The 22068-nt window shown below is 34.3% G+C and overlaps 1 protein-coding gene across 3 annotated transcripts in view; it reads right to left on the bottom strand.

Annotated features, from left to right (window-relative positions):
• LOC105335066 (calcium-dependent protein kinase C) overlaps positions 1-20437 on the bottom strand; it is a 57778-nt gene extending 37341 nt beyond the window's left edge. For all 3 annotated transcript variants that reach the window (XM_034456365.2, XM_034456363.2, XM_066067191.1), the window contains exons 1-3: positions 20208-20437; positions 20039-20070; positions 14953-15035 (exon numbers count right to left, since the gene is read on the bottom strand). In XM_034456365.2, coding sequence (XP_034312256.1) covers positions 14953-15035; positions 20039-20070; positions 20208-20359 — 267 coding nt within the window. In that variant the 5' untranslated portion in view covers positions 20360-20437. The remainder of the gene's footprint in view (positions 1-14952; positions 15036-20038; positions 20071-20207) is intronic.
• Positions 20438-22068: the final 1631 nt, after the last annotated feature.

Here is a 22068-nt window from a genome sequence, read left to right as displayed (position 1 = left end):
TTTTTTGTTTTTTATTTTTACCGTGAATTTCCCACAAGATAAGCATTTTGCCTAAAATACTGTTACCTTTTATGTGGGCGGAGCTAATTACAGTAACAGACACCACATGCTGAAGATATACTCTTTCATCTAATAACTCCACACAACAACTTTTTAGCAAAATGATTCCTTTGCACTTTGAAGCTTCAACAAAATGCATCAAGAAAAGAACAAAGAAAATCACAATGTAATCTTTAAACATTCTTTTGGCAAAAGTCAGACATATCAACAAGTGTAGACTAGAAGGGGATAAGCATTTGGCTCAGGTATTTGTGAAGGTCTGATCGATGATTTCAAGACTAGAATATAAAATGTACCCCATATGTAAAAAGTTGTCCTCACTTTGCAAATGCATGAATATGTACATGTCAGTTTCAATGAAAGCACCTGCTTCATCTGTATAGTGTGAGGAGAACTATCTACAATTCAAGCATTCTAAAATAAAACCTGGCTTCTCTTGTTTATTCTTCTGTATGTATCTATTAACCAATTTTTCACTAAAATTCTTATTTACATCACAGGTTATATATTGGGATGGGAAAAACATCCGACGAAATTCAATTTTATCTCACTGCATTTTATCAAATCAATTTACTTGTTCATCTCTTCTGAAAACCAGAAAAACCATGCAGTAATTTCCCATTCATAACCCCTGTGACTCGATCAGTGCATTTATCAAAACTCCTCAAATCTCTGATGGATCTCGGAAAGATGATTGAGTGCATCTTCTTTTAAATTTTTGTACTTATGATATGTTCGATTAGTAACATAATATCTCCGGACACAGATTGTACAGAAGACAAACTGCCTCACCGTGCCAAACATTATTAATTGGTGTTTACGACAAGAGTGTATTCTATAATTTGTCACCGAGTACGATTGATTCAAATCAGTCACATTTACATCATATGTTCCAGCAAATTACGCATAACTCAATTAAACCTGCAATTTGGTTAGCAACCAGAGGGAAAGAACAACCTTTATCTTTTATGCGGCTTAACCATAAAACATGTCTATCTCTGAAGAGAAGCCAGTAATTAGTACTGATCTATCATGCACCCCGGTCCACCAGGTGCGTAACATACAAGCAAATTGATAACTCAATCAAACGTGACTACCACAATCAGTCCAAATCTTACTGTCAACACACATGCATGCATGTTATCAGCAATTGGGTTATTCGGTGTGCAAAGAAATATGCCGATTACAATGTACAAGCAGGATCTACCTTGCTTGGTGTATATCGGAATATATCAATGAAGGGCAGCTTAAGTTTTCTCAAAGTTTCATGTGACATATTATTTAACACCCAGTTTTCTAGTCTTATTCCTGAAGCGTGAAATTTGTCTCCTGCTGTGAATAAAATCCTATTTGCAGAAATTGAAAAAAAAGAAAAACAAAAATGAGCCTGTCTGACTGATAAAATCTCCAAAATGTAAATTTAATCTCTATCATGCCCCGTATTTTCTGCAGGACATGTAACCAATCCTACAAGATGTGCAATGCATATTGCAATTTTCTTTGTTATCAGGTTAAAAAATTCCAGGAGTATGATAAGTATTCCAATGAATAAAAATTTGTTTCCTGGTGATTTTTTTTTTCAGGTGTCTCTCAATGTATTTTTACACTGTTGTGTGCAATGGGATTTCTTCAGTACCTGTATTTTTGACCAGGTCATGACATTGCTGCCCACTATCACACAACTCTTGATGCCATGGCTCTCTTCAAAGAGAAATCCATATTCAGCCTGTCCATTATGGACATTTTGGGGGGGTAAACTATTGATGGATTTCAAGATAACATTTAAGAGAGATGGGAAATGGCTGAAGCCAAGAGTTTTCAGTAAAAATTCTGCAAATTGCAAGCTCGTCAACAGTGTTACTATTCTCCACGCAAAATGAACGTAAGTTGACAAAAGGAATCCTTGATATCAATCAATGTCACATAATGTTTGAATATTATCTGAATGCAACACTCTGAAACAAAATAAACAGACTAGTGTGCAATCAATACAGCTTTTATCTTCTAATCATTGCCAAGCGAATCTTCATCTTTACTGGGCATTTACGACATGGAAGTTAAGTACATAGTTCAATATGGGGAATAATTCCCACAGTGTGTATACTGTTTTCTGATGAAAAGGTGTTGACAACCTGCATACAATAACTTCTTCCAGGGGAATAGTAATAAGACTATTCTTGTGGCTAGTTATTTCCCAGCATGCCAATTCCAATTCATGAGGACCAAAAAAAAATTCATTCATTACAATTAAGAGGACACATTTCTGAGCAGGAGGACACTGCAGCTATGTCCTTCTTTTCATAGTGCACAGAGCACTCCTTACTGTTCGACTGATATCCACTCAATCAGTGAGGAATCAAAAGATAACAATACCATTTCCTGTGTGTTTTCTCTAAATGCATTGGTTTATTTCAGTAAGAACAACCGGAGAATGATTAACAGGGAACGCAAAGAAAAAGGAAGACACATGTTGAACTTGGTACGAAACTCAAACAAACAAGCTGTGTGATAACCTGTTCAAGCCATACCATCCCCCCGTCCCTCTGAAGTTACCACGTAAAACACTGATAACTCTTACACCTACACCAATACCTTATGATAACAAAGAGAAAGAGAGGGAGAGAGAAAAAAATAAAGACAAGAGGGAGATGAGGCGACAGATGGAGAGATAGGCGGAGGAGAGACAGACAGAAAAAAGAAATCTTCATTTTGATGTTCCATCAAAAAAGGGCGAGTGAAAGGCTGCAAAGAGAGACGAAAAGATTGAAGAGGATGAGATCTGCTGATAAAATGGTTAGAAGTCAGGCTTTGTGAAATGCAGACAGTGGCAGACGTCATTTTAATCTCCGACTTCCTTTTCACATTGACTCACCAACATTTGTCCATTTATCACAGTTCAGATTCAATATTTCTTTCTCAAAGTTTCGCTGATTAATACCACTGTGCATATGATTTTCCTCAATCTCAATGATTTTACAACACCAGGATATCAATTTAGTACCATTCATAATGTTGCCAGGTAATCGAAGTGAATTGAATTTGGTACGTTGAAAAGATATAAATAAAAACAAAAAATATTTGCCACTACTGATGCAGAACTTGTGTGTGGAGCTTCTGGTATATAGCAACTGAGGGATTTCAAAGACTCTCAATGATATTCCAGTATCACGCTGTTGTTTATAAAAGGTCATATCCATGGTGGTATTGCACACATCAACGTGTTAAAGTAATTTGATGCTGTCGCTCAGTTAATAGGCATTGTATAATCGAGCTCATCAAATGCAATCACTTCTCCCGTTTACATGCAGGAACTGCCACTTTACAATGTTACAAAGTCTGGGGGTCAGACTAACCATTTAAAAAACTTGATCAAGATAAAAAACATTATCTTTTCATCAAGGAGTCAAAATACCCTGCACATTACACAGGCATCAGTGTTTACTCTGCTTCTGTTTAACATATCATCCCCTGAGATAGGCTCAAAGACTGATCAAAATAATAAACTCTGTTTCCCAAAATTCTAGATGGCATGCACTGAAGGATTCAAACCCATAACCAGTGAAACAAAGTTGTATTCAGAAGGCTTATCAATTGCACAATCAACCACCCAGAGATGTTAAAACAAGCCAGGTTTTAATTCCATGATTATCTTGAGCTGTACATAAAAATGAGAGGGGAAAACTGCAAGGTTCCAGCACCTGTGTACACCAGCCTGCGAAAAAATAAATTGCTTGCACATTCCACGTATAAAAACAATGCCCTGCTCTCAGAAGTCTGAATTTGCCATTATAGTAGCAACATAGTATTTTTCCCTGTGTTATTTTGGCTGCAGTAACCATGATACAGTTGGTTGCAATTAGATTGCTGACAGTCTGTTCTATTTGCACAGCTCCTTACTGTAACCATTTTGTGGAGCAGAATGCAAACAACTCCCTTGCCATGTTTTATCGGCTCTAATATCAAAGTTATATCATTGACACTGCAGAATATATAGATATTAATACATATTAAAAACAGTTATTTTCCCTCCAGTGACAAGCATCTGATGAAGTTAACAGCTTGTCAATATGTCAATATAAAACTCAATAAAGTTTGCAAAGCATACCTGTGGGTTTTTTTTTTTCGTTATTGAATGTAAATAACAACTTTATGCTTTATTCAAGAGGTTTAGTAAATCAATATAAAATCTTGATAAAAATCAAGGATTTCAGAAAGATCAAAACTGCAAGGTTAAAACTGCCTCATGCATTGTTAGGAAATGCATCCATTGTTCATGAAAAAAAAACCCATCCCATTTCATAAATTGAACTTCAAAACATCATTAAAACTTTCATAGCCATCATCATAATTAGTACACTTCAGACTAAGTTTAATAATTTACTCAATAAGACAACTTGCTTTAAAATCTTCAAAAAAAAAATACATGTGTCTCATGTAAATTAACAACTGTTCCATGGTTTTATGATTCAGATTGCATTAGCCTGTTTAGGTGTTATCGATAATAAAACAAAAGTACAAGTCATAGGTTTTAAAACTTGAAATGTCTTCTCTAAAGATACTTATGATCTAAAGCATTAGATAAAATGTACAAAGCAAAGTGAAAATAACTTTTACATATAAATCCAATTCCACTTTCCAAATCATATGTTCACTGATGTGTTTCCAAGTTACTATGGCAATTTTCCATTTACAAGATGAAAGTTGAAAATATCAAATTTAATGAGAGCAAACCAAAATAAAGTTACAATTTCTCATCCATAAAATACACTCTAATGCATTATATTGGATGAGAAACAATAAACAGCAATATTTCACAGAAAGCAATGAACAGAAATAGATCCAGGAAAAAGGCCAAAAAAAATATGAAAAACTACCATTCACATTTAGGCAGATTTACATGCATGTTCAAAAACAAGTTCAACAGTTGATATTTATGATGCAGATGAGGTCTTTGAAAAATGAGGACAAGACAGAAACCTAATCCAATAATGCACATCTCTAATAGAGGCAGGGAGATTAATCTTTGGGACTAGACACAATTACCCTAATGCAATGTTACAACGTGCCAGGAAAAAACCATATACTGCTATGTTCACACATATTAACTAATCTTTCAATCTAACTTGAGAAGCTGGCTGTCATTTCTTGCAGGTAATGTAAAGGAATTGAACAGACAGTCAGAGTCCTTCGTTGATGAATGATCATTGCTAGCCGAGACATCATCGACCAACGATATTTAGCTTCAGTCTGGATTCTGGATGTTCTTCTCAGACATGACCTTCAAACTGTAACCGAGTTGTCGGCCTGTCCCTGCTTGTACAGAGGGCAACCCACACATTGCTGTCGGAGGATATATTTTTCTACATACCCATACCTCAAACAGACAATTTTCAATACTTGGTTACTTGGTTTGAGTCCAGACTTAAGGGTTTATTGCAAGATCTTCCAATATCTGTTGACTTTTTGCTTAAATTCTATGGAAACTTCAAACCCTCTCTCATCCATGTGACAAAAGATTGACAGATTTATCCTGCAAATGTATAATTTTCCTTCTCTTTCTTTAGATACACTTGATTATATACCCCAGGTACATCTCTTATTTCAGTCATAAACTTAAATCAACAGCTTAAACCAGACTGTGTTCATCTTGAACTTTAACACACTTCAAACATTGCTGCATTGCAATAACCAACTTCATGTAATGCATCATGAAGTTAAATATGCCTCATGCACCAGTATTTGTTTACTTCCATAGTACATGCACTTGTCAGTATATATCAACTTAATACTGGCCTTATACAAGTCGCCTCTTTTGAATACATGTACAACAATTTCCAGGGCTTTTAATATGATCTCAAGCACAGATTTGGCAATAAAAATTAAGCAAAATGGATGAATTTCGCCAATTTTTCGGAACCTTTTGAAGAGGATCAAAGGTCAATGGGTATGACAATAAAATCCAATTGAACAACATAAAAGCCTCATATTTTTCTGGAGGGCTCTAGCTACACAAGGGCCAATAAATTCAGTATATAAATGTGGAAATGATAAAAACATATCAATTGGATCAGAAGTACTTTATTATACATAATTGATGGTATTTCACCTGTCAAACAGTATTGGCTGTGCAATTCATGTTCAAGGCTTTTTAATTTGATCTGAAAAACTGTGGTCAAGTGCATCATTAACAAAAACTGGCACAACATATATCCTATATCATTTATCTCTATTGAAAAAAAATATCCATAAACTTGTATTATGAGTGCAACATATTGAACCATAAAACTAAAATAAACTAAAACAACCGAATAGAAAACTTGGCAGAAAAGTTCATGTCATGGCGACAGACTTGATTAAAAGACGTGCTTATATACTTCCGAGTCCCCAACACTTATTGCAATGTAATTTTCCCTCCAGACAATTTCAGGGTTCGAATGTGCAAAATTCTCCATGTGTGGTGGAAGGGTTCCGTGCTATAAAGAAAACTAAGGAATCGTATTACCGGTAAATACATTTGAGTAACAATGGGATATAAACCATTAAATATCCTCATCAATACACTTTCGAGGACTGACAGTTATGAGATGCGAAGAGTAATACGCTAACATAAACTCTTGTGTGTGGTATTTTTTGGACACTAAAACACCAGTCTTCACCCTTTCCCTCACACTTTACTCTAGTACCACTACGAGACATGGGTAATAAGGTCAATGTTGCTTTTTGCAGCATGACCAAAGGTAAATTGCAACCATGATGAAGACTGATGGGTCTGAAGAAAAAAATGCAACGATGTATTGTCCTCCGCTACTTCAATGAAAATGTTCTACCATTCCTGTCAACTAGACAGGCGAAATTGATGCCACGCAGGATTACCGAAGGCCAGTCATGCTATTTCTACCATAAATGAATGTTTAAGTGTCAGGCAAGATGCAGATGAAGTCGGTGGGCAGACCACACTTAACATGCAAATTCAGGCAGATATAAGCCTTCTTTTACTCGGTGATAATACCCTATCAATCATAAGATACGGAATTATGAACTGAGATGGACCATATTTTAGACGTCCCTTGAAACCTGTAATGCTGTTACATAGGCATGAGATTGATTCTCAGTTGTCAGTCTGGTAGGTCTCAAGTCATAAACAGGCTATGCTAACAATATGACCATCATTTGACTCCCTGTAACATTTCCATCCCATTGCTAATTGTCCTAATGACCTGTCGAATGCTTCAAAAGGAAATGTTCTTAGGGTTACAGCGAGGTAAAATGAGCCGATGCAATAGCCAAAGGGGATGTTCCTGGGTATTAGGCCGGCAAATGGTTATTTCCCAAACTCCATTACATCTAAATAATCTAATAGATCTGACCTTGAGATATATAAATGTTTGATATAAGGTGTGTCCTTTTGAATTTTTATATAAAGAGAACAACCTTATGAGATTAGTTTTTTTAACACTTTAAGTTTTATAAAGTTCAAAGACTGCAGAATGTACTTGTACTTATGAGTTGAAAATCTCCATATATTGTTAAAAATTTTTAACATTCTGAGATTATTTTCAGGATAAATGAAGATTGGCAGTGGTAAAATTGTCCATAAAACTTAAAATTGTCCACAAAAACTTTAAATTAACATTGCTTATTAGCAAAACTGTGTTACACATGCCTCAGATACCTTAATAATTAAACTATAAAAAACATATTTAGTAACAGTACATAGGTTATTCACATAGTCATCAAAACAAAGAAATTTTTATTTCTGCATTCATTAAGTTCTCTTACATTCAAATTAAAAACACAACTTGACAACGAAACATATAAAAGGGCAATATAAACCTTCAAGAATTAACATTTTTCCTAGTAGAATTAATTTCTTTGTGTGTTACTATTTTTAAACACTAATTGATGTCAAAAAATCATGAAACTGTGATGATTTACACATACTCATGAATCGCTTGGAACAAAAATACCCCCCCCCCCCCAAAAAAAAAAAATGGAGAAAAAAAAATCATCAGGTTGATGAAGAATGGCAGAGATTAACTTTTTTCAAAACTTGCAGAATCTATTTTTTGAGTTGTTTTACTATTCATGAAAATAAAAGTCCTTGTGGTATTAAAGCTTGGGACCTGCAGATTGGTAGATTGAAGCTACACCCACTGCGCCAGAGATGGACACCAAATTTTGGCAATATAAACTGTTTCACAATGCGTTCAAATCACCATGTTGTGACGTACTGTCATAAAAAGTAGAAGTCAGGGGAGTGTTGAGGATCCTTAATGTTGATGATACAGGAAAACAGTGCATAGACATGATATTCACAATATGATGAAAGCTAAGAGAAAACTGTCATACTTGTTGATTTGCATGTTACTTGGCATAGGAGTGACAATAACTGAAAATTGAAACTTGGAACTTTTCAAACAACTACAGTAAAACACGCTTATAATGAAGTGCCAGGGACTGACTATTTTGCTTCATCAAAAGCGTAATTCGTTATATCCGTCAAGTTTACAAAATGAAATAAAGTCACAGGTAATAGAAATCACTTCGCTGTAAGGGTCAATTCATTATAAGAGTGTTCGCTATAACCATGTTTTACTGTATTATGAACATAAAGGTAGCAGAGAAGGAGGATATCTAAAATATGCTGTTCTCTTTTATAAAGCCACTTTATTGCAGCCTAATAACTACAGTCAATGTAGAAATCGTCATCTTTTGTGAGTCAGACTTCACATAGGCTTTAATCTTCCATAATATGCTAAATATCTTTATCAATCACTTCATTTTCACCATTTTTCCCAAATTGCCTAATGGATAATTGAATTATCTATCTTACTTTCCTCAAATCAAGACAGGGCTATTGTATCAATGCTTTGTAAATTCCTTTGATTGCTTTGGTTCTTGTAGTAAAACATACACTAGAAAAAGCCCATCTTGGATTGCAATAAAGTTGATAAACAATTCTTAAGAGATGCTGAAGAAAAAAGGCCTCCAATGTATACTTAATAAAAGATCAGACATCAAGGCATTAATAGTTCTTATGAAAGGGCTGAATGAAAAAAAAATGATACATGAAAAACATAATGCTGATTGAGAAATCAATAGACCTCATGAAACCATTAATTATCTAATCTGTTATCATATGACAGGAAACCTGATTGGAACAAAAGGCATCAAAAGTCAACTGTTGGAAAAACATAGAATAAAGCTTTTAAAACTACAAAGTCTATTGACCAAGGGTTTCATACAAATAGTGAACAACCATTGATGATAATGAACCTTGTGCTTTGCTATCACACTGCACACAATCTATATTCACAAATATAATTATGATATAATGAAATGAATATCCATAAGTATACACAAAATACCAGTTAATCTCTTAAACATAAAATGATGACTGATATAAACAGTAAACTTTTTCTAAAAAAAAAAACCCATCAAATTATGACATATAAAAAAGCATAACATTGCCTTGCTGTGTCATCAATTTTGCAACCCAAACTGAGACTCTTTGTAAAAGTTTTGTGATCGAGTTACCGTTATCTCACAATGATTTTTTGCTCATTTACTACCAATAGGTTATGGAATCTGGCAAGTTGTCCCCAGTTTTATCCAACTGCCCAATGAGAAATCAATATTCTGTGTGAAATAATAGTATCTTGTCTCCTTTTCCTCCTCCCACTCCTGTGGTAAAGTTTACCATTTATTAATACCCTAGCTACAAGCAATCATAGCCTCACTCCTTGTCAGAACAAACATCAACAATTGTTGCTTCTCCACCCCCCCCCCCTTTTTTTTTAAAATAAAGGATACAATTTTGTGTGAATAAATGAAAGACTTACAAAAAGCCAAAAATCTGGATAATTTGCATAGATAGTTGGAAGGCTAATCTGTTAATAGGGTTTGGTCCTGATTACAGTAGAAGTAAATTGTTTCACTGTGCCTTTTATAGACAGGCGTACAGAGAAGGTCTTTGATGTTTAAACCCTGATACTTTGGAATAAATTTTCTATTGATTTCTGCAACAACTGATTCAGATTGATGTTGTATCAACAGATTTATCTCAAATACATATGCTTCTGATTGGTACAATTACATGATCGTCACTACTGATAACTGTCTTTTATGGAGCAAAGCAATCCTATAATGTTCATGCATGGAACCCCTTTCATTTCCATTAAACTGATTGTTTTGCATACGCTTCTACTAAATTCTGCATTTATTTTTAATTTTTTTTTGGTTTACTCCTATTAAATGTATCCTTCAAGAGAAATATTAAGTCCAGTACCAAAAATTTAGCCAATGACCTTTGATAATAAGATTGCTAGTAGGTCTTCGTAGATTTAACCCTATTTGAAACTGTTCATGGAATACATATTCACAGCCATTTTTGTTTGGGACGGTCTGACTACACTTGAGGACAAGTATTAAATCCATTTGCACTTTCTCTTAACATGGTGAGAAACAAAATCTATCAAACCAAGAGTTGGATTGCTTTCTTTGCAGCAACGCAGGTGCTAAAAGCAGACGTTTGAAATTTACATCTTTATAAAAAATGCTTCATGATGGAAAATCGGCTCTCTCAAGAGAACGTCACTCCTGCCTGAGCATGCTCAGATCACAGAACACCATCTTCTGACACAGTGACAGGAAAACGTAAATTTCCCTGGATGATAATTTTTCGTATTGATTTCAGCTACCGAGACAATTGCTGGATTCACTAATCTAGTCAACTCAGGAACTTTGCAGTTGACTGTACAGAACCATTTTTTTTATTTTTTTGTTCCAATCCAAATATCAGCATATTGTTCTCCAGTACACAGCCTCTTCCATTATATTATCTGCTCAATAGCATATAACATAAATAATTTCATAATGGCTGGGGTATCTTATTGCATTTCCTTAATCAATCAAAATGACTGGGAATTGCTTGACAATCAATATTAAATATCAAATATCATTCCCATGATAAAGATGGGCTTTTGTTTCTCAGCCGGTATCTCCTTTCTTACTTTGTAATGAATAAGTTTAATTACTCGGAGATCTATTACTTTTCCTCGGGAAACACCGGGAAGGATGCCTCTCCTGTCTCTAAATCTTGGACCGGCTCTCCGATAGCCCGCATTATCTTCCAATTAAATTGTCAGTGTCACTTTTCCCTCAGCATTGACTATTGTGACAATGAATTACTCTGGGCTATTGAAAGAAACAGTATTAAGGCCCTGTTTCAGTCATGCCTTACTGGTGTTTGCAATCATCAAATTTGTTTCAAAATTAAAGACCTTTAAAATACAATGTTCATGTAATTAACTTGCAGTATGTCAATACATATTTAGATCTTTGTGGCAATAAAGCGTACCATGTACTTTTATCAAGTATGTAATGGCTTGTTCTGCTGTTGCACAGATGAAGGCAGAATGAATATGTTACAGTTTAAACACTAACAGAATGTGTTCACAAATGACACATTTTACAAATTTTATAAAACATATATCAAGACTGCATTTTATTTCAAATTCTACTACAGTTATTGCTGAGATCAAAGAATTGCCGCACACATTATTTTCCAATATACCAAGAAGGTCATCAGTAAATTATCAGAAAAGAAATACTTAAAAGCCACGCACAGATCATAGTATAACTTAAAAACGCAAGTTTTAAAAAAAAGTCATTTTTTGTCTTATAAGTTCCAGTCAAAATGATATGTATTGCCTCAAATGTTTATTTTGAAGAGCTCTATGTGGCTGTTCCAAGGACCTCCCTCACACATTTGAACTTGGTGTTTTTACATAAAATTAATAACCTTATAATGTAAAAGTTCAAAGATATTTTTGAATAAATGAAGTGTATAAAATATCTGACGAAAAAATATGTCATCTGCATGTCATTCCAATCGGTATCCGGTGATCGATACCTATGTAAACTACCGTTGGGTTACATGGAACAGCCATCACAATGACCTAAATCGTCTCTCTATAGGAGAAACGATCATTGGATATTCTCAGCTGTTAGTAGAATAGAAATAAAGTTTTTGTTATCGTGAATGTTGCAGAATAACCTCCTCCGTCTCAAAATGCTGTTTGAAATATATAAGCTTCGGCTAACAACTCAGGTTTTATTTTTCAAATCAACATTTCTCGATTTCGGAGATTATTCTGCAACATTCATGAAAAACTTGTATTGTTACTTAAATAACACTGTCAATCACACATATTGCCCATATAAACAATAAAACCAGTATTGTGTTATTCAATGTAAAACACATACTACAGTGCATTATTGTGAAAAACTTCCTTATTACTAACGGAAATACTAAAGGAAATAAATGTGCAGTCTCAACTTTGAGCCTACCAACAACTCGACAATTCCAAAAATAACCTTGCAAGAAGGACAAAACATGACCCCAAAAGAGGTGTGCATGCTACAAAATGACTTTTCATGTAAATTTCATGTTAATTCACTGTTTTAATTTGACAATGAAAAATATTTCACTTGCGATGAAGTATCTAGGTCATAATCCTGAATATACAACTGTATATATAAAAGCCCTGTGTTTATTCATCTTACCATCAAAATATATCAACCAAAATATATTTAGATTGGCTTTTCAAACTTCTTTCACACAATGGTATCATTAGAGGACAACTTAGTGGCTGGACAGGGAAGTGAACTTGAGACCCATGTATTTCTAGTCAGGAGTTCTACCACTGAACAATGATGAAGATAAACCATGGCATAAAAAACACCGACGAAAAAACAAATAAACAAGATTGAGCAATTCCTGCTAAACACTAACCAACAAACTTGCTCATCCTAATTCTTATGAGTAATCAAATCATAACGGGTTAAAATCCCCGCATGTTGGATCATTTCTCCCATCTGTAAATTTTTCAACTTCCTGCATGTTTACTTTTAATCCAAATGCAGATTTAACTGCTTCTAGCTATGCCATTTAACCCCACCAATATACCAGCATATATCCTGAGGCAAAAGAAGTCTAGAGCTTATCTAGCTACGTTCAGCAAAGACAATAAATTATTACATTAATTCATTTGTGATTTATTTTTATAATATTTTATTTTTTTTATCATTTTTTTTTTTATTTTATAGTTTTACATTTTTCATCATATTTTTTTTTAACAAAGCCCAAATAAATAAGTCTGTATGAGTATCTAATTTGTGAAAATGTGGTAAAGTGGACTAGGCGTCTTTTACATATCCTATACAGTCACAGCTATCATACAGCTTTCTGGGAATCATTAATTTGTGGTTTTGCTAAGATTTTTGAAAAGACAATGACACCGAAAAGAAGAAAAATGACCTTCAAAATAGACATCATTATAAGACATCTCCTACTACCAGTAATCTAGAAAAGAGTGAAGATAACATTGAGTTTAAATAAAGTAGGAAGTAGGGACCCACCAAAGCACTGTCCAGAGCCTGTATTGTCTTAAAGGTGTCTTATTCTGCAAGTCTACAACCAATAACAATTGAACAAACAAATTTCACACTGTTCAGTCTTAAAAGCAACCAATCCCATGGGAAGAGAAAAAGGAAGGAATCCACTCTTACAGAGAACTTCAACTTTTTATTCCCCAACAATTCTACCGTAATTGCTTTTAAACATGTGTATTGTTAGAAGTTGCAATCAAAATTTCATTTGGTGAAAAATCACACCATAAGAAAAAAAAAAACCTGTCTGACCATTATGTTTCTCTTTTTCCATCAGTAACGTAATTATTTACATATATTTTTAAACTCAATATACTCCAAAGAATTGAGTGCCTAATAACTTCATTACAGAGAGGAAAGAAATCAGCATCACCAGTTCTAACCAATTACCCAAGGGTCAAACAAAACCTTAATAACAAGTGACAAAAGTGAGATTGCTTCTGAAGTGAATAGAAATGAAATGTCGAGTCAAATGGGAACTTCTTTCCACACTTATGCTCAAAACTCCATCACAGAGAGAGAGAGAGAGAGAGAGAGAGAGAGAGAGAGAGAGAGAGAGAGAGAGAGAGAGAGAGAGAGAGAGAGAGAGAGATTCCAATTTCAAGCCTTTTCTAAAATATGAAGACAGTTTACAAAGATTAACCCTTGCCCTTATTTGTTCAAGGAAAGCAAAAAAGGACTAACTGGCGAATAGCTTAGTGCCCTGCATCCGTCAATGCAAAGTAATATTTCTTTCCTCTTTTCCCCCCTGAAAAGTACATCTGTTTTGCAGACTGTGTACTGATAGGTATCTTGTCATAGATGAGTGCAGACACATATGCCAGAGAGATGATATCCCTTTGAGAAGAAGAAAAAAAAAAGCTTGGCCAAGATATCCATGGTGGCATGCAGGTAACAGGAATCTAGAAATTCTATCTGCATGCTATGTAAATCACAGGAATCGAGAAATTCTATTTGCTATGCAAATCTGCAGCCAAGGACAAGAACATGTTTTTTGGGATTTTTTTTCTCTCAAAAAAAACAGTTTAATATCTGTCTAAAAATTTAAGAACTTCTCGTCTCTGAAAACCTTGACCTTAAAATCAAGTGACAAGGTCAGGTGAATATTTCTTTATAGGGTTTTTTTCTCGTCCATACAAATTTTGTCAGAAAATAATAAGTAGAGCCTAAGAAAATAAGTTTTCCTTAGCTCTTTAAATGTGATTTGTTGAACTGTCAATTCAGAATTTTGAACAGAAGCAGCTCTTGAAACCTCAAACGAGATGTGAAGTTACTGGCCACCTGCATCATATCAGAACCATGACAGAGTTTGCATTCACAACATAAAGTTTAGATGTAGATACAAAATAAAAAAAAATTCTGAGAAATTCAACAGAATGTTTCCGTTCCAAGAATTCTACAGTTCTGGAGCCACTAGGAGACATAGAAATATGTACTTACATCAGAGTCAGGACCCTTGTCTGCCCCAGGACAGGAAAAGGAGACAAATTCATGACACCTTTTGTGTACCACGAAACTGCAAACTGCAAGAAAAGAGAGGCAAGTTGATGTTACCGTCAATCCTGATATACATATACATTTTTTTTTTTAAATTCATTTATCTTCATTTTCTCATCCTTGTTATACATAAGAACTTTATTTGAAATTTATTTCTGACCATGTTCCATAAATAGCAGATACATGTTACAACTGCCCGTTTTACGACATTGTTTTTCTTCCTATAACAGTCATGATCTTTTACTTGTCCTTGACATTGCACAGGCACTCTCTCACCTATGGGCAAATATTGATGGTTTCACCTTTTCCTATCAAACATCAGAATATCAACAAATTTCTACATCTCTTTCAATACCTGAAGTCCATTGCAGAAACGGTTTATGACGAATTATGCTGGCATCTAAAGCACCAAAAATCACCGATTTCAAAGTTCATAATCATTTCTTCAAAACAGTTCTTCCTTTTCTCTCTTTCTCTCTCATAATATAGGTTATATTTCTCCTCAATCAGAAATAGAATTACCGGTAATTGTAAATCAATGGATGTCTCAAAAACAACAAACACTAGTTCTCTAATCATATTTGCAGAAACACACCTAGGGAAGGCAATCCAGTTCACCAATTAATTGTAGCCAATCATTCAACAAATATTACCCAAAATTGTGAGCATTCTATGCTTTTTTTCTTTCAGACATGTGAGAAAATAAGAAACGTAAAAAAAAGAACACTACAAGAAATTTTGAAATCAATACTGACAAGTCAAATCTGCTTGCAATTGCTGTCTTGGTCTATAATGATGGCAGTTTCAGATTGAATGTCAAAAGCAAAGCTTAATTTTGTACTGTCCACTTTACTATCGGTAGTTAGCTCGCTTTGTTTTTCCATTTTTCTGTCACAGACAAATGTTTAGCGGATTCTAAAGTGACTTTCCTCTTGCCATAAGGACCACACCTTTCAGAGCAATTATTTGAATTTTGGTATGGTTTTTGCACCAAGAAAACACACCAGTTTGAACTGTCTCTCTTTACCAGAATGCGTACTTTCAAACACAGTTGAACTTCGATATCTCGAATACAATGGATATGTCGAAGTGATTTGTTAGTACCAACCACTTATTTTTTGAGTATTTTACCCTCAATATCTCGAATACTCTGATTTCTCGAAGTTTTTAAATATTCCCACCTAGTTTCGATATAACGAAGTTTGACTGTATATTTCTTCAATCTATTTGTTCAAACCATAACAATAACATATTCTATGCTAAACCAACCATTTGAAAGACTCAGCCAATATCTTGTATAGCAATCAATAGTACACAGTCTTTTTTAAAATCATTTTTCCTTGAAACTTTATAACAGACAATATCAAAGTGCCCTCTTTTTATCAATTAAGTAAAACATCATTTTTTCTTACTTAAAAAATACCAATTCCTAAGGCATACTACAATTTATGCTTGAAAGTAAATGTATTACAATTTCAAAGATCCATGACAATTAACAAAGTCCTCTAGGAGAGATCTCCAGCTCACATTGAAAAAATAACCCCCTCATTTACCAATATAATCTGAGATAATTGGATTACCTTCTGATACAAAGAGCAGCTGTGTCAGTTGTGTCTGTATTAAAAATGATACTGGTTATTTCTCTTAGATGATGGAAAGATTACCAAAAAAACAAGCTCTATGTCATCACAGAACAAGCTATTAGCAAACAACTAAAAGTCCTCATCTTTAACTATAGTAATACTCATCAGCTTAGGAAACAAGAAGGGACAAGAGCATTGACACCTCTCTCTCTCTCTCTCTCTCTCTCTCTCTCTCTCTCTCTCTCTCTCTCTCTCTCTCTCTCTCTCTCTCATACCTGAATTATTTTTATGTAGATTAAACCTGAATAATTGAAAATCATTCTTCTTTTATATCATTTAATCTCATAATATGCAAATCAAATTTTGTATTATTTACAGGGTTTTTGCACGATTTTAAGCTGGCTATGAAATTCTTAATCACCTTTACTTGATAAGAAGAATATAATTAGAATATTTATTACTTCCATTAATTTCCTGTAACATTAATTTTATTTCGTCTATGAACCATAACGGCTGATAAAATAGTGTAGGAATAGGGAGATTGAAATACAGTCTCAAAATACCATTAAAAATAGGTAATTTCTATAGATTTAAAAGAATGATTGACAACAATTTCTGAGGACATATTTTATGTAGAGCTAATATGAAACCTGCTCTACTCTGAATTAGTTTCAATCCTATAGACATTTGAAATTATTAATGGTTTTTTTAGAAGGTGATCTTTTTTCTGTTCCATAAACATTTTATTTTTCTGAAAAAACAATTAACAAACACCTCTTAAACATATGCAGTTGTTAACAACATCTTTTTTTTCTTAATGTAACCATCTCATTAAGTCACATTGAATCAAATATGTGCAGGGTATAGGTATTATCAAATTTTACTGCAACACTAAAGATGGAATATAGAAATAAAGCATGAAGCTATGTATTACATATTAATTATCATTTTGTGTGTCTGTGTGGAGGGGTGGGGGGTGGGGGGGGGGATTTTAAAAAAACCAAAAATGCACACTACAGGTATATCAAACATGGGTTCATTCTCCCACACATGTCAAAAAGAACACCCTCGCAGGAATGGGAACTTTAGAGACAGCATAATTTTCAGAAAACACTGTGTCTGACTGGAATTTGCCTGATGTACAAGATATGATATTTGCCACATTCAAACAGCACAGTCAAATTTACTACACTATTATCTATCTTGCTTCCCTTTTCAAATTGTGAGGTTTTATAAACATGGATGTTGACACTTAGCGACTACACACAGAGATCTGTGTTCTGGATTTCCGATTTTTCCTTCCTGGATTTTAGCGTATCAGTAGCAACTTCATCAAAGCTTACTCTGAAGCCTTTCACAGTTAAAATAATATAGCCCTTGCTTAAAAAAAAATAATTCGCAACCTCCACCCTCCCACCGGGTGACCCTCTATCTTGTTTCTATGAGATCTCTCTCCTCTCTCTCTCCCTCTCAGTCTCTCTCTCTCTCTCTCTCTCTCTCTCTCTCTCTCTCTCTCTCTCATATGAATGAACTGGAATCCTAAGAAGTACTGTCATTATGAAACAATAACTCTTTGTTCTCTTGTTCATCAGTACATCAGCAAAGTAATGCACCAAGTCAATACCAGTTTTAATACAATATTGTAAATATCAGTATCAGAATGCCTCCCATCTGACACAGAATTTCACTTGCCATCCCTCCCCATAAAGATCAAGATAGCACTGGGAATATATGGGGTATACATATCACTGTTTACCAACATTTAGCCTCGTAAACTGTTTAAATTGAGGTGATAGCGCTGAGAGAAGAATTCCAGACATCCAGACTATAGAAAGAGTATTATTGCAATGTCATCTTTCCCCAAAACACAAAACCAGCAAATACATCATACATACTTAGGAGCTGACACGAGACAATTGTTACGAGTTACAACATTTTGTCCTGCAGCTAATCAGCTATTACACTGATTACTACTGTTTAACGAGTTTGGCGTGTCACTGGTGCTTTATTAATTATTAATTGACCTGTGAATGTGTATCGGAATATAGCTGCACCATGATTGCTACTTTTCACCTATATACCTATGTAATAGCAGCTTTTTATTACTTTCAGTACAACAAAACACTATGTGCTCATGACATCAGACCCTTCCCCTGTGTTTTTCCATTGGCAAGAAGTTTAATGAATGACGCACCTGATATAAAAAAAAAACACCAAGGGAGAATTCACCACAATATGTCTTATTTATTATTGTCCCAAACACATTCAGACAATGAAATATACAGGAAACAAATAAAGCCTGCGTGACCTAGGACCCAGAATTTCTTCTACTTATCGCAACATGCCCATTTAATGCATTCCTATCTTTTTTAACATACTTCCACATTCATGATAAAATATTCAGTGCTGCAACAACAGCATATTTTCCTTTTTGATAAGTTGAAAGATAATATTATTAAAAAATTTGAACGAGATAACATTTTTAATCAAAGGCATTCAATAATTGTATCAAATGGTATAATTATTTCATCTGTGCCAAGAGTGAGTGGGTCATTGAGAAAAAAATTGTACTCAAATGCAAAGGTTACATTCCTCAATGTAACAATAATCAGGCTATGTCAAAATTTGAAAGCCATGTTCCATCAATTATTACCAAAAAAAAGAGAGCGAGACATTCTTTTCTATCTCAACCACTTCTCACAGAGAAAATTTTAAGTTTATAGAAATGACAGGGATTAAACTATATCTCCTTACACAGTTCCCTAATTAAATAAAACTATTTCAATTCAGTTGGTGACAAATCACAAGGAGAACCATTTCAATATCTTTTTTTTATTTTCTAAGATACTATTATCTGATTTAGAATCTTGACACATAAACGTGGGCTTTAAAATGACAAAATTACAATACTAGTTGGACATGTTTTTTAAACAGATGAGTCTAAGAAGAATGAGAAGACATTTAAAAGCAACAAAAATAGACCTGAATTCCACGAACTATGTGGGTGTGTGTGTGCGAGAATGCTCATTCACTACTGCATCAATTTATATTATCATGGTGACATCTGTCTACACTTTTATTTTCTCATTTGGGGAAATCAAGTGTCTTTTCATATGTTATACCATCATGATAGTTTTTTCTGAAAACCTGACACAATGTCATTGCCAACCCTCCCTTTGCTGTGTTTGACAGCACAGAAGAGTTACTCCCCTTGAAAACACAGTGCTCTCTTTTATATTCCAATGTAAACACTGGTGGTTTGTACTGCCGAGAGAAAGACGTGCAGCTTATTAAGACTGCAAAACTATGTGTTCTAATTTGAAGCAAAATAATTTGAATCTTTATCTTTGATCTTTTAGAACCAGGGGGTACGAAACAATATTAAGATGCAAATCCCAACTCGCGTGAAAACTCGCATGTTTTGTATGAAATGCAAAATCTCTTACCTTGACACTGAAATCCTTGCTTTCCAAATCCCCTAGAAGAGAAAAAAACACAACTATACGACTGCTTTATAAAATCATAAATGAAATTTGTCATGAAACTCAACCTTAGGTAAAGCTGTCAACGCGAACTTGCACTCCCGCAAAAAAGTGATGCCAAATATTCACATACCAAATAAAATCCTTGCAGTGGCTACAGAATGTCGGCTGCTTAAAAAACCTGGGAACAAATTTGTGGTTTTTCACTTCAAAAACATTTTTTTGTCTTAAAGCTCCCCGCCTGTGCACACCTTTCGATACTGCCTCTTCCCCGTTATCAGCCATTTTGACTGAAAGCTCTAGTGTGTCAGATTGCTTGAGATCGCTTGATGCGGGGCCGCGCACGACATCGAACAAATGTTATTTTTTTATGCATGAGTGCGTTTCCAAAAATGGAAAAGCTACACACGCGGTCAGCACTTGACATTTGGTATATGCGCGGATCCAAATACTATTGTATATTTATTCGCTTTTTTGTGGATTTAATTTAAGTCCCTTTCGCTTTATTAATCTTCTTCATGGATTTAACATTACATATTTTAGAAAAATGGGGGGGGGAGGAGGGTATGAATGAATATTTATAAAAACTAAATTACCACTGATAGTTTAAAAAATTAAAAACAAGAAAGAATGAATTCATTGTAAAAGACAATTTATTTGACTATCATATTTAATAAACAAAAAAAAATGAAGTGCTTAGGACCCCCTCCCCTCCCCCCCCCCCCCCAAAAAACAAAAAACAAAAAACATTGTCCTTTTTAATTTTAAAAGTAAAAATGCAGGTTGTAACAAAATTTTGAGTACTTGTTCCAGTATGGTACATACATGTAAAATTTCAAGTAAATTGTTGCTTGTTCTTGAACGAGAATGACAACTTAATTGTGCCTGTCTACTACCCTTGCATGCAATAGATCAACTAAATTAAAATGTGATTATTTCTATTTAGTAAATAAGTAAAGGATACAATGATTCAAGTAAACCAACTTGTGTGAAATAAAAAAATGTCTACTAGAAAATTTCTATTCTAAAATTGTTTATGACAAACATTCCACGTCTAACAAAATTGTTCTGATATTGGACCACCTACTAAGATAATAATTAAGTTTCTGTTTGCTATTACCTTGACTTTTGATCTACCGGAAAAACTTGGTTTAATGTCACTGCACACCCCTTAGACACACTCTTTTGGGTGAAGTCTAAACCAGATTGGCCACAGATAAAAATAATGGTTTGGATATTGGTTTCCATAGATTTGATGACCTTCGCCTTTGACCTAGAAACTTTGTTCAAGGTCACTGCACACTCTTTACCCAAAGACACTCTGAAGGTGAGGTAGAGGTTCAAAATATCAACATAACTGTGTTTTTATATTTACAATAAATAAATGCAACCGTCAAACACTATGCGCTTGTGGTAATCATTGCGTCATCATCAAAAAGTTCACGTAGAAATAAACTTTTTGCTATTCTGAAGTTTCATACAGGGAAATACATTTGCAAATGTAAATATTTATCATCATACTATAAGGTGAACTTTTATTACAGAAACAGTTGCCTGTGTACCAAATGCACTATGGCTCCTAGTCAAAATAAGATTTCCCCCTTTTTTTGTTTTACTTTTGCTTTATTGATCTTGCTGTCAAAATCAATACATGTGAAACGACTATGAGGTTACTCTGACCAAGGAGTGGAGGAAGAGACAAAGTTCATATAGGAGGGTGAATGATATATGCAAGGGCCTTGTGTTAATAACATATCATCAATACTGAGCATGCTCTTGTAATATTCAAGTGGACAAGTGGGGTCACTAAAATTGATCCACTTTACTCAAAATGCATCCACTATAACAACCACCAGAACTATTTTCCATAGAGATACATGTCCACAACTATTCTGAATAATCTTGGTAAAATAACCATCAAAAATATCAAGTAACTTTTCATGGTACTCCAAAACTTTAAAGCATTTACTTAATCAGCAGAACATGTGTATGTA

The sequence above is a fragment of the Magallana gigas genome, chromosome 7 (assembly GCF_963853765.1).
Source record: "Magallana gigas chromosome 7, xbMagGiga1.1, whole genome shotgun sequence".
Lineage (NCBI taxonomy): Eukaryota > Metazoa > Mollusca > Bivalvia > Ostreida > Ostreidae > Magallana > Magallana gigas.
This window is presented reverse-complemented; position numbering and strand designations above follow the sequence as displayed.